The sequence below is a fragment of the Anser brachyrhynchus genome, assembly GCF_964034855.1.
Source record: "Anser brachyrhynchus genome assembly, chromosome: 5".
Classification (NCBI taxonomy): Eukaryota; Metazoa; Chordata; class Aves; order Anseriformes; family Anatidae; genus Anser; species Anser brachyrhynchus.
In genome coordinates, this window is record NC_137699.1 from 39,096,012 (window position 1) to 39,109,841 (window position 13,830).

Sequence of the window (13,830 nt, forward strand, 5' to 3'; positions counted from 1 at the left end):
GCTCTGCACCATTTTCTTACCTCTGCTTGTCTGCTCCATCACCTTTGCTGCTGCTTTCCTATCTCTCCGGGAGCAGAAATCCTGCTAGTGACTAACCAGGGCTGCTGCTTTTGGCTTCTCTGCTGAGAATGTGGGCTACACTCCTTGGAAATCTTTGGATACCCCAATCCCCTGCAATGATTTCAGGGCTACTGACAGGTGGAGGATATTTGCATTCAAATTAAGTCTTTATAGTCAAGTGTGGCAACACTGAGGGTTTCAGAAGGCATATATGGCAGCTTTTTTTTTTTTTTTTTTGAAGGAAATTCAGTCTAACACGTACTTTGTGAATACATTGATCCATTACTACTGAATTATTGCTATGACAGCTACGCAAGGTATAATTAATGCCCCTAGAGCGACACACCAGGATTAATAACTCTTCCCTTTATTGGGCCCTCTAGCTCAAGAGGCCTTCACTCTGCTGCAGCTGTACTATCAAAAAGAACAATTCTTCCTGGCCCCTTTACAGCCCATTTCATGGATCATTTGCCATTAAAGGGTATGTGATTTTAGTAAATACAATTGGTAAATATTAACTCAACTTCTTTATCGCCACTGACTCACTGGAGATAAACCATCATGAAGGTAACGTAATACACCAGTGACTCACATCCCATATTTTTTGATACAAACTTGGTAAAGCGGCACTCAAACTGGGGGCATCTTGGGGATTAATACCATTCACACCCAATTACCATACCGAATCCAAGTGCCGGTACGGTTCTGCGTGGAAATCCTCTCATATTCCCCTTCATTTCAGGCAAACGTAACAGTAATATATCTTACAATGTGTATGCACAATGAAATTGTGTTTTACCAGCACTGCCTAGATAGTAACTACAGAAATGCTGTTTACTTCATTAAGAAGGTGAAGCTAGCTAGGAAAACAATTACTTAGGAATTGATATCAAGCCCTCTTGCACTGATAATCCACGTGATAACATCTGAAATTAATTTGGCAAAATATTTTACGTAACTGATGGTTACAACACTGTATTACACACTTAATTGCCAGAAGAATTCAACATGGATTGTTTTTATTGGTATAATCCCATTGAATTTAGGAAATTTACTTCAAAGATTTGTTTGGTCCATCAAGTTTGCATCCACCACACAGTTTGAAATGACTGGCAGCATAAGGTGATCTGTAGCAGGCAGAAGAACAGCGACTGGGTCTCTGTCATTAATTGTATATTAAAATACATGAAGAATGCCTTTGATATTTTAATTTTGATAGGAGATGGTTGGGTGTTTTCTTACATTTTTGCCTTAGAACAAACATAAAGCTCCTTAACCTCTCATCTTGCCATAGGGTTCCTTGACCTTTCCTGAACTAATTAAAGGCATCAGTTACTCCCGTTTGCAAGGAATCAGTTCACTTGTTCTTTTTTTGTGTGTGTGTTTTCAAGAAGATGTAGATCTTTCAAAATCCGCATACAGGAGTAATGACACGGCTGATTGGTGTTTGTGCACACAGGTCTCATTGACCTACTGGCGCTTCAGAAAGACTCCCTGCACAGAAAGCCATCTCCTCAGGGGGTTGGGCCCTTGGTCTTTCTCTACCTTAAAGATTATTTTTTTTTAACAGCCTTCCTGATGGAAAACATGGAGTAGCAGAACAAAGAGAACCCCAGGCCCATTTGGGGAATGATATGAATATTCTGCTTTTAAGACTTGGAGCTTCATAGCTCCCCCACCCTTTAAAAGCAATTAATTCTTTCATGGATGACAAGACAGTTCAAAAAAGGCCACTGCATACCTAGTACTGATGTCTGTATAACTCTGAAATTACATGAAGTTATACATGCAGTAACCATTTCCACAATGACTGAAAGTTACTACAAGCCAAAAGAAAGGCGGAGATTAACTGCTTTGGTATGGTTTGGCTGTATTGCTTCTTCTTCAAGTGAAGACTAGCATTTATGTCCTTCTTCTCAGCCTTCAAAGCAAATGAGGAGGTTTTATCTGCCAAACATATCATGTAATATAACCAGGAATAAATTTCCAGGATGATTCTTAAAAGCTACCCGTTGTCTACTAGTGTTTTATATAAATGTGCATACATGAACTACATAAAGAATTTACAGAACATTTTAAGGGCTACAGACCCTTCTTCAGCTTAAACTGCACCCTACAGAAATCATTTGTGTTGAAGGGAAATTGCTTAACACTGGAAGATCTGTGATTTTCTGGAACTAAGGAAGCTTGGTAGCAGTTGGGAGAACCCAGTTCTTTGTCAAATTTGGAGAAGAGGCTAGCCAAAAGCATAGTAGAATGAGACACACAGTATTTTCTGTCTTTAAATCAGCCTGCAACAGAAGTGCATTCCAAAATGGAAGTTGTTGCACTGAAGCAATATCAAAAATACATAATGAGTTCTAATATGTTTTGTGAGTTTTCTCAAAGTTTAAGTCTTGGAATAAGGAAAAAAGATACATGTGATGTTTTTCACCATTCTAGAGACAAGTTTGTGAAAGGAATTCAAGCATATTTACATATGAATGCTGAAAAACTGAACCATTAAAAAAGTCCAGTTTAAACACATAAGATTTTGAAAGGGTAATGAAAAAAAAAAAAAACCACCACCACCAACAAAAACCAACGTATAATGACTTTCTACATTAGTGATGGGAATATGGCTTATATAGCCTGGTTGGAAGTTAATCTGTGAGGTGGCCACTTAAGAGCACAGAGGTTTACAGTAGCCTGAAAAGACTGAGTTAATTTAGGAAATTTGGCTGAAGAAGAGGGCTGCTTAACTAGAAGAACTTGTTCTCCATTAAAATACCCCCACCACCCAAAGCTGCTGCTGGGAGATGAAATACAAGAAATTGTACATCAAAGCTACAGTTATTTAAATAAATTTTAGCTTTTGTGAGACATAAAGTTCACAATAATTTCTCTTCCTGTGATTTTTGAGTTTTTCAGTCTATTTCTGCTTCCTCTCTTTTCACAGTATCTGGGTTTGCTCTGTTACACAAGTTCAAACAGTGTACAACAAACACCATAACTACATGATTATTTACTCAGGGCTTTGCCTTTGCTGAAGTCCTTTGATTGGGACTTATGTGCAGAGTTGCATGTGCTTAGTTCAGTGAAGTGTGGTTTAGCAAAGTACAGTCCAACGGTAAACATATGGAAAATTCTATCTTGCCCTTCCTCTCCTACAGCAAAAAATTATAATGTTGTAATATGGAATTACAGCATTAAACAGGATACCTATCAGATCAGAAATCCCCATCTTGTATTCTTTTGTGGAAGGTTGTTCCTGGTGTGCATGGGGCTTCTCCCCCTCCTTCTGAATCCCATCCACCTCACCTCAGATAACAGTAGTGATTTTTTCCATATTGCTAACAAGCATTTGCCTTTTTGCCCTTGGTGTTCTTGAAACAGTCATCCAGTAAAATGGTTCATAAAGCAACTGTGTTCACTTTATCTGGAAATCTTCTGAGAACTCATTTTTATATCCAGATGAAAGTTCTTACTGTATTACTGTAGAGCCGTATGAACAGCACCGAGTTTCCAGTACCTCTCCAAATAGTAAGAAAGAAACTGTCTGGTATTCAGGATACCTCGGGGAAGACTACAGCTGGTAACAAAACCCATACACTTCCACAAACAAGGTGCACACTGCAATTACCATGCTTCTAGGGAAGCATGTAACCTACTGTAAGGAAGACTCAGGGTGCATCTCAGGGAATACTTCTGTGTAAACCCCCTACCCCAGCCCCAAACAGTCTACAAAGCAAATGGGCAATGAGCTTTTCTTTTAGGAGGAGTGGAGGTTCCCAGTGCTCTTTACTAGTGTGGCAATGGCACCCTCTCTGAGCTGTAGGCAACCCACTCAGGTTTTCTCCAGCGTTCAGCGGTGGTCTCCTACGCTGGGTCTATGCTGTGGGGAGCACGTTTTAAGACAACAGCTGCCTGGAAAGGATTTGCTCAAGCTTCTGATCACCTTGGAGGAGCCTCCATCTGAGGAAGGGACTCAAAATTCACGCCTCCAGCAACCAAGGCAATGCTACGGGTAAATTGTAGCTCCAGCCTGTACTTGGGATACAGGCAGAAAGTCTAGGAAGAGAACACGGGACTCAGGTATGGAGACATGCCAGAGTTCCAGCCAACCTGTCGCCCAGATGAACTCTGCTGGAGCTCTTGCTACTGTTTCCTTCTTGCTGGGCCCTGGGGGACTGCAAAATTCCTGGAGGACAGCCCATTCTCTTCCAGCACCAATACATTTTGTGAAGTTGTCAGCACCCCTTTAGGTCTTGGCTGGAAAACAATGGGATCAGAAGATTCCACCATCTTTTCTGCAGCCCCGAAAGGGCTTACATAGCCTTGTCTGAGATTTCTCAGTTACTCTCCTGGGTTTTCCAAATGAGACCGCGCTTGTAACCTGCAGACACAACAGTTCCTGCTTAAGAAACCAAATGCTCCATGGGCTCAGGCAGGACAGGTCTCCATTTGCTTTCAAGAACATTGTGGGAAAGAGCAAAAGTGCTGCTCATTGCCACTACTGCTCTCTTTGAAAGGATACAGAAATAAAGCTTATTTTTTCCCTGAGAGGCTATTTGAGGATTTATCCACTAGAAAAAGTTCAGACTGTTCAAAATTCAATTTTGTCACCCAGTCCCAATGGAAACACAGGTATGCAAAGTTCTGAGGTGGCTGAATGTGCAGAAAAGGGTGGAGGTTTGACACGTACAGTTTGACCTGGAACTGCCAAGCACTTGTAAGTAAGAATTCTCTGACAGTGCCTGGTTGGGAACCAACTTGCTTATAGGCAGCATTGACAGCACTGACCAGCAGAAAAACTGAAGGGGCTGCTATAATCCAGAGCGCTGTAAGGAACACCATGCTTTGCATGCATGTTGACTCCCATCAAAATAATTTCTTTTAATGCTTACTGAAAGCATACAAGCATCTGTGGGGAAATAGCAACATTCACTATTCTCAGAGGTAAAACTCTACCTGGCAAAGTACAAATTCCCTTTTGTAGGCAGATGGCTTTTTTTTTTTTTTTTTTGGCTCTGAAGTAATTTTACATTCTTAGCCTTAGACTGCCCTGTAGTGGCAAAGCCAAAATTTGCAGCGTTACTAACTACACAGGATCTTTTAACTTTTGTATTTTCAAGTAGTTTGCCTGTCACTAGGAGGGATGGAAAGAGCCCATGCAGATTACAAAACAGAAATGAAAAAAATGAAGTCTGGGACATTTTAGTCTCCAGTGTAAATATAGCATGCAGCAAAAAGCCACTAATGACTTGGAATTTTTTATCCTTTTCATAGGAAACAAGGCAAAAGTGATCACACCATGTATCTGCTCATTTCCAGAAGTGATTCCAGCCAAATTTAACCACAAAAAATGAAAATCTTAAAGACAGCTAATGACCAACAGATTTTAAAACTAGCGGTCTTTAAAAACAACTCAAAGAAAAGTAGGGTTGTCAGCACAGAGGTTGTTACACAACAAAGAAACCACCAGAGAGACTGACCTGGTAAATGCTCCAGGAGAAAAGTCTCAGTCACATCTCACATTGCACCTAGAGAAATCCTTAGAACCCTGTACTGAAATAGAAACCAGGCTTCCATAGCGCTGGCACTTGCTACATAGAGCGGCTAAAATTTTCTTCATAGATCAGCTATCTTTCCCCCACCACAGAAATGAGCTCTCTAAAGGTAGTATTTTGAAGACACCAAATTTCTGATGTTTCATTTTCTGTACATCCCTACTGGTCCCTGCCTTTTAAGCTGCAACACATAGCAGCACCAAACGGTGACACCAATTCTACAACTTTAGGTACCTAAGATACTTGCATTCAGATTGATGGTGCAAGAAGAGGCCTCAGAAGGGTAAGACAATTACTGTTCATTAACAGAAGCAAAAATAATGCCAAATACAATTTCTGCATACAGCAGCAGGTGTGTGTTACTCTAATTGTACTTCAGGTATCTTCAAGAGAGCTGTCCATCTCTCAGCTAATCTCCTTCAACTACCTTTGCAGTGACATCAGATAAACAGGCACTTTGGAGTGCAATTCAACTAATCTCCTTTGGCATGAGTTGAATGAATGTTGAAAATGGCTATTGCACTCCATTTCCTGTAGAAAAACCTAGGACTACTAGCTCAGATATGGACATCTTTTTTGTGAAGCTTGAAATTTGAAGACCTCCTACTATAGGTATACATCTAGCATACATGTAGATGAGATGTATATGGTATACATCTAGCATACATCTGAGGGATATATACACTAGCTATACATCCCTCAGAGTTCAAACAATGTGAATAAACTTCATATCCTCACAGCTGATGGACTGCTTAGTGAAAAGACATAACAGTGATGAACTGAGACTGTTCTAATTCACACGCAGCCCTACTAAAATGAGACTGGTGCTGAACTAGAATGAAAGTTTCTCAGAGTTATCTGAATCGTTTTATGATGCATTATTCACCTTCAGCTTTGCTCTGGCAGGCAGAATAAATTTTTGCCCCACCTTACATGTTGGCTCCTCCAGACGGAACCTTCTAATATTTCAGTTTTTTGGGAGCTACAAAGAAATACCCAAAGTATTTGGGAAATACATCAACTCACTTCCTATAACTTGAAAAAAAAAATCCTTCTCTGTTAAAGTTCAGGCTCATCTAGATAGCACATGAATAAGCACAAACCCCATGTTGTTTGAAATGCATTTTTAATCATTCAGAGAAAATAAGCTGATTATAAAACAATCCAGAGGGCTATGCACTTAGGAGAAAGTTCACTGTACTTTTGTACACAAATAAATAGAGTACTGTTAAAAATAGTCAGAGAATGCATAGAATATAGTAACTGGGAAAAGCAAAGTTTAAAAGTAGTCAAGGAAGATGAGAGCAGTGCAGAGTCCCTTTGAATGCAGTTAGGTTTCTTCGCATTCATTTTGTTGTTAAACTGATGGCCCTTCCGATACAGTTGGAGTGCTCTCGTGATTTTCTTCTATATTCAGAGGCTCACTGGACTGTGGGATGTTGCAATGAGTGTCCTGGCAGCTGCAGCTTTCCACGTATACATACTTATGTTGAATCGAGCGCCCAGATGGGCATTTCAGTTCCACTTCCCTCGTGCTAGTTTTTGCTTCCCTGCAGCAGGAACAGCTGTGCTCCAAAGAATTGGCCTCAATAGAGTATCTGTGAAGGTGGAGAAAGGCAACATTACTTTGTGCTAGAAGCCAGTGTACATAGGAAAGAGTGAAGTTAGATATAGAACTCTGTGAGAAGTTTGGTATAATATGTAAAAAAGCCATATTAAGGCTAATGCAGGTGTCACACCAGCCACTTTCTTATAGCTACTAACACCACCCACAAGGCATTTGTTTTCTCACTTCGTTACTGTATAAAAATCATTCATGTTTGAAACTTCCTTTAAAAGACAGATGTGTATTTCATTTTATATGTTAATTCTTGAGAACCACTTTTCGACTTATGAACATCAGGTTTGGCTGCTCTCTGGGCTCATTCACATTACAAGAAATAATCCATGTTCTCTTGTGATGACTTCTGTCCAAGATGGTCTGACAAAAATGACAGACAAGCCATCTCTTAATGAATGAACAAACCTTATCATAGCATAAATCCCAATGCAATCCAATACCCTTTTCTGTTTTGCATTAAAATTAATCAGCTCTTCAGTTGTCCATGATTTTGTGCCCATGAGTTTCAGAGCTGATAGTTTCAGGTCTAGCATTCTCTAGTCTACCTATGTATTGTTCCTTTTATGCAAATAATGTCAGTGACAGAATTCAAATCTCATTGTCCAATCAGTTTACTTACAGTGAGAAAGTTCCACATGTTCCTTCACATTCAGTCATGACAACCCTCTCCACAGAACGGCAGTTCTTATAGACAATAAAGTCTTCCCTTTCACGGACAGAGCACGGTGTGGGACTATCCAGAGGTATACCTAAGGGGAAAGATCAGAGCATACGTTCAGTGAAATAGCTCCATAAGTTCCCTGCAGTTCAGCACACTTGGCTTAGCTAGTGCACTGAAAAATTGTCTTAAGTGGTCTTTCTGCTTCAGTTTAAACTTTCCCAGAGAGACTGGGCACTGAATGCTTGGAATAACAAACATAAAGACAAGAGTATCTATTCAAATACTAACATATCAGCCTCCATGATATGGGCTAATATAAGAAGAAAATTAATTATCTGTTTTGTTGATTCAGGTATGCTGACATACTTACAGGTTTTGCAACAACCGTTAGGTAAGAATGTAATAGTTCCCTAAAAGAACAAAAAAGACAGGAAAATAGTATTATTTTCATTCCCTGTATTAAAGAGGCTTTTAGGCAAATAACTGAGGAGAGAAATTCTCCATTGGCTGGAAATTAGTAGCTAAAACTCTAGCATCTGAATAAACAGAATTGTCTATACCAGACTTGAAATCTATCAATTTACAGATGACCACAGAAATACAGGTTATGATTTAAAGGAAATCTACAGTTATCATCATGCATTTCTAACTCAAAAACAGTCCCAGAAAAACATTTTATCAGAGACTTCTATATTTGAATGGTGCATGGTGTTACTGGCAGCCTACTGTCTGAACAGCTGTGATATTCAAGAAAACATGGCTCTTTTTCAGACAGGACCCCACACAAAGCAATCAGCAAGGACTTTTATCTCAGAGCTGACCAGTTTTTTTTTTGGCTACTGACGAAGAGATGCTAGCAACAAGCTTTAAACTGTAAGCCAGGTATCTTATTTTATACACTCTGTAGGTTTGTACATGGATGCAGTGAAAACCTGTGCCCTTGGGACAGAGAAAATTTGGAGAACAATCATCAAAATTTAATGTGACTTTTGTTGCTAGTTAGGTGGCTGCACTAAACTGAAGTAATTTATACATTAAGTAGAGGGTGAGTTTTCCACATTAACTTACAGGTTTGCAGCTCTCCGCATTGAATGCTGGACAGGTAATCTCAGATGTGGAAGAGATAAGCTGGTTGTGGAGACTTGTACAACTATAAATGGTGCAGTTGTCATAAGGATCTTTTACAAACTCTCCAGGCTGCAAGTGAAATACAAAATATAATAAGAAAAGCTGAAGGGAGCTCAGGCAGAAATTTTCGTCTTCTGACAACGACTTTCATATTGTTTCCCACTCAATTATTTTTAGGTTAGCAGCCATTTTCAATACTGATTTTTGTGTGTATTGCAGTATGCCACAAGTGGAGAGAATCTTCAGTTGTCCATGGGATTTCCCTTGGAAGAGAAATAAACCTCTAAAGCATTTAGAGCACATTAGCGATATTAACAGTCATTCATGCCAATGGATTTTGCCTAGGGAAAACTAAATAGGGGCAATAAAGTTGTTTCATATGCAGGCTTTTCTAGCATTCTTCAGTACACAGAAATTAAATAATATAGAAAAGCTCAAGCTTCTAGATATCACAAGAAATCCTTTGCTATTGTATTACTGACTTGTCATTTCAGAAAAAGCCTTCCAGAAAATTTGATTTTGTGAATCCTTCTTTCAGGACAAAAAAAAAAAAAAAAAAAAAAAAAAAAAGGTAGGTAAGCTTTCCTTTAGGTGAGCTGCTGACCTTTCAGATATAAAGTTACACAGTTACACTAAGCCTTATCTCTGCCAAGGGGATGTTCACTCTCTGAAATGGGGAAGTTTACAGATTTGGTAGAAATGTAAGATGTAGAACATACTTACACTCAATATGAGGTTGGAACTGTGTGATGCATGTATAATACACTTAGTCTGCACACATTTTCCACAACATTCACCTTTCACTGATTGCCGTTCATATCCCTAGATATTAAAATGAAATAAAAATGAGAGCTCTGATAGATGCATTGAGGAGAAATAAGTGAAAACACACTAACCTGTGAATTGATTATGCTTAGAAGTTTACTCTAGAATTTTGCCTTTCTGTGCCTGAATATCACTGACTCCACAAAACACAAGTAATAAAAGTAGGCTATAGATGGAATCAATTAAAGCACTATAATAAATATGCCTAATAGCTAAATATCATTCCACTAAGTGCTCTACAGAAATTTGTTAGCTAATCCTCCCAACACGAACTGAATACTGTTCACTACATTGCCAAGCTACATCCAGTAGATTGCTCAAGGACAGTCTGTTTCCAAGCCAGAGCTGGATTCTGGATTTCTGCTCCCTATCCTTCAATTATGCAACAAATTGGTCACAGTATTTTTCATGTACGTGTGTATTTTAGTTTTGTTTGTTTGTTTAAGTGTGTCACTTACAGGTTCACAATATGTGTCACATGGAACGTGTTCACAGGAGATGACATTCAGTTGAGTGCTGATGTTAACTTCATTAGTGCAGAAGCAATTCTGACACTTATCAACAAAGACTGAGGAATTAGGCTGTAAATTTAAAGAAACAAAGGTTCATGTATTAATGAGATATGATGTGTGACAGACATTTCTTAATTCCCAGAAGCCTTTAAACGAAGCAATGGAATAGGAATCCATCATAAACACTACTGGATAGGTATTTAGCTAGCTGGTTATGACAACATCATCAATATTGAACTTAATTTAGTATGTGTCTTCATTGAAGTCCTACACAGCAATGATGAACTCAGATATTAAAAGCAGAGAAGTCAACATATACAATAAATCAATTACTAGACTCAAAAGAACTTGTTGGGAATCTAAGTCCATTCAGAATAATCCTTCTTTACAAATCTTTTCATTTCTGAAAGCAGAGTCTTAAAACTGAAATAAAGTGCTGACCGTAAGTGTGAACTGACTTTTAAAAATGTATACACACTTTACTCTAAAACCATATCCCTCTCCGGTTCTGACATTTAGAAACAATTCTTCAGTCTCTCACACATGGCAACATTTTCAGAAAATTTTTAAACTATGCTGAGCTGATAAATCCCTGACAGGAATCTGAAATTTTCTAAAATATTCTTTCTACTGGATAAAGCTCCTCCTAGCACCTCAGTTAAAGTATGCTAATTGGTCTTTCAAGCATTTTCAGAAGACTTTTGAAACAGGAACTTACCAAGAACTCAGCATTCTGATGTACACAAACCCTCTTGGGAACTGTTAACAAGGAAGGAGTTAGGCGGTTACATCAGGGAAAAAAAGGTCTTTACCCCACTCTAGTCACACTCATTTCTTCCACAATGAATCACAATGCTTATGTTCAAATACATTGGTTATTTTCCATTTCTAGTAGCAGATAAGGCTTATATAAAGTAAAAAAAACCTAATACTTCACATGCAAAAAGGGAGGAAGATTTGACCCAATATACGTAGTCCAGTTCATAGCCAAGAATGTTCACCTGACAGTTACGAGAAGTTGCCTGTTTCAATTACTAAGAATAAAACGGACTTTGTAAAGCTATCTTCTTTTGGGCACACTAACAGGGACATTTTTCTAGGTTAAACTGAGACCACAATCTCAGTTAGTTCTGTAGCTTTTCTTACAGGTACTTACAACCAGGAAAGCTGCACTTGAACTACCAGAGCTCTATATGATTTTGCAGCTGTTTGTCATAACTATGGCAGTAATAACCAATGTTAATAGTAACCAATTCATGCAATCCAACTGGGTTATTAGCTCTTTCAATATTACATACAGTCTCATTAAGCCTGATACTAAATTATGTAATAATTATATAATATATAATGTTATTCATTGTAATATATTTCCAGAGTACTTACCACACTCGTACACAGGACAGCACTGATCACTGGGAATATGAGAATAAACTTCAAATCCCAGTGTACACTTGGGGGGTTCAGTTGTGCACAAGCTTGTATTGCATTCTGAAAAAAAAAAAAAAAGAGAAACACAAAATATATTAAATCACGGCTAGGAAGAGGCATCTCTCAGACTCCCACCTGAGCACTTAAGATAGACTTTCCACTGCTAGGGAATATTCCAGATCCTGCCCAAAGAAAAAAAATTGCAGAAAAGGGACACATTTTTCCTAGTGAATCCAGGCACTGGATGGGGGGGGCCTACACTAGTTTATAAAACTTCTGGTATGTAATAATCAAGTATAAGAAAAGTACCACATTTTTTTTGCAGAGAAACAGTGAACAATTGTTACTGTCCCAGATCGTAGGCAACTGCTGCAAAATGAAAACCTTACAGCCACACAGAATTCTATGATCTGCATTTTACTTTAATATGGGATTCTGAACTCAAGAACTGTAGATTCAGTTATGCTGAAACCCAGAATCATAAATTCTGTTATGCTGAGTCACTGCAATATTAAAACGCATTTTCCCTAACACTGGACAAACTGATTTTAAAAAGCATGATATTATTTTGTGACTCCCTATTGCAGGTCTCTGGTGCTAAACTAGTTTACGTTCTCTTTTCAGTTCATAAAGGGTAGAGAAAGGCTAGAAACAAAAGTAAAAACTCACTACAGGTGACAATGGGGCAGCAGGAGTCTTCAGGATTGACTTCATTGACCTCGTAGAAGCCGTTTCCATTACAACTCCGCTTATTTTGACTGGGACATTTGTGAGGCTCACATATAATGCCACTTCCACCTTCCAGGCAAATACAGTCCTGACAGTCTGCTGTAAACCTTTCCCCAAACTGTCATTAAAGAAAATAATGTGAGTGACTGCATGGTTACCAATTAAAAAGAACAGAAGTAAAAGCAGGAATGAGAGGCTGGGAAATGACAAAACAGAGAACATTTTTTTCTCCCCATCCCAAACCTCTTCTTGAAATATAGAAGCAAACGTACCTCTCTTGGTATCATATCCAATCCAACACAGCCTGTGAAAATATCAAAATAAATTTCCATTACCACTTATATAACAGTAGATATCTCCACTATATGTTGTGTGAATACTGCATAGTCAGATCTATGTTGTATGCATCAAAAGGACATAACAAAAAGGAAATCAACATGCATCCAATTGAAGTGGTAAAACTCACCGCAAGTGTTTACACAGACATCCACACCAGAGTCATACAGCATTGTACCATTAGGACAGAAACAGCCTTCCACTTGTTTAACTGCAGTTTCATTCTGCTGACTGTATGAGACAAAATGTTCAGAGGAACACCATTACTGTCACAGGCATGCAGAGGAAGGTTAAGCTGGATAACCATTAATTGAAAATAACAGGGCAATTAACCTGCAGACTTGCGATTCAGGGCTTTTTCATGTTTGGTTTAGCCAAATAAAAAGTACAGGCACCCAGATTTAGGATCAAGAGAACAGTGGTAACAAATAGGATAGTCAGCTAAAGACAGGACAGGAGGCTGTTTGACTTCTCTCATCCACTTATCCTTTAGGTATGACTGAACAGTTATATGAGATCTAACAGTGAAGGAACTCTTTACCTTGATTTGCAGGTTATCTCTTTACTAGGACCACATGCTCTATATTCTTTATGTTTGGGACATTCATAAGCTGGAATAGGAAAATAAAAAAGAGGAACAGCTCAGGAAAAATATCATAGAAAAAACCCATGACCTTATGCCAAGAAATTAAACACTAGTCATTTTCCTATGTATCTTTGACAATCTTGAGAAGCATAGAGATTAAATAGTTACCAGACTCATGTCTCTGAGTGGGATTACTTTATACAATTTAGCCAGAGGTACAGCACCATACTTTAAATTTAAGGAGATAAAGCCAGGAGTCTATATCCTGAATACAACTTTTTCATAATTTGGGTCTCTTTTGTATAAGTTCTCAAAGAGGAGTGTATTCCTATCCTCCCATCCTCTTCTGATTACACTAAATACATGAAAGATCTGCTACTGCCTGTAAAATACAC

At 38.6% G+C, this 13,830-nt stretch overlaps 2 protein-coding genes across 9 annotated transcripts in view; both read right to left on the reverse strand.

The window, feature by feature from the left end:
• The window catches only part of LOC308195946 (mucin-5B), a 46,276-nt gene extending 45,467 nt beyond the window's left edge, over positions 1-809 (reverse strand). For 5 of the 8 annotated variants that reach the window (XM_080594198.1, XM_080594199.1, XM_080594195.1 and 2 more), the window contains exon 1: positions 21-566. The gene's annotated coding sequence lies outside the window, so the exon portion shown is untranslated. Of the gene's footprint in view, positions 1-20 lie in introns of all 8 variants that reach the window. The other 3 variants (XM_080594201.1, XM_080594200.1, XM_080594203.1) reach the window with 1 other exon arrangement.
• A 5,915-nt stretch (positions 810-6,724) lies between these two features.
• The window catches only part of MUC2 (mucin 2, oligomeric mucus/gel-forming), a 90,295-nt gene continuing 83,189 nt past the window's right edge, over positions 6,725-13,830 (reverse strand). Inside the window, exons 66-77 of the mRNA XM_080595727.1 lie at positions 13,391-13,460; positions 12,980-13,080; positions 12,786-12,817; positions 12,454-12,631; positions 11,740-11,844; positions 11,075-11,115; positions 10,303-10,425; positions 9,743-9,841; positions 8,960-9,088; positions 8,262-8,301; positions 7,850-7,979; positions 6,725-7,207 (exon numbers count right to left, since the gene is read on the reverse strand). Of these exons, the coding sequence (XP_080451853.1) occupies positions 6,967-7,207; positions 7,850-7,979; positions 8,262-8,301; positions 8,960-9,088; positions 9,743-9,841; positions 10,303-10,425; positions 11,075-11,115; positions 11,740-11,844; positions 12,454-12,631; positions 12,786-12,817; positions 12,980-13,080; positions 13,391-13,460 (1,289 nt within the window). The 3' untranslated portion in view covers positions 6,725-6,966. The remainder of the gene's footprint in view (positions 7,208-7,849; positions 7,980-8,261; positions 8,302-8,959; positions 9,089-9,742; positions 9,842-10,302; positions 10,426-11,074; positions 11,116-11,739; positions 11,845-12,453; positions 12,632-12,785; positions 12,818-12,979; positions 13,081-13,390; positions 13,461-13,830) is intronic.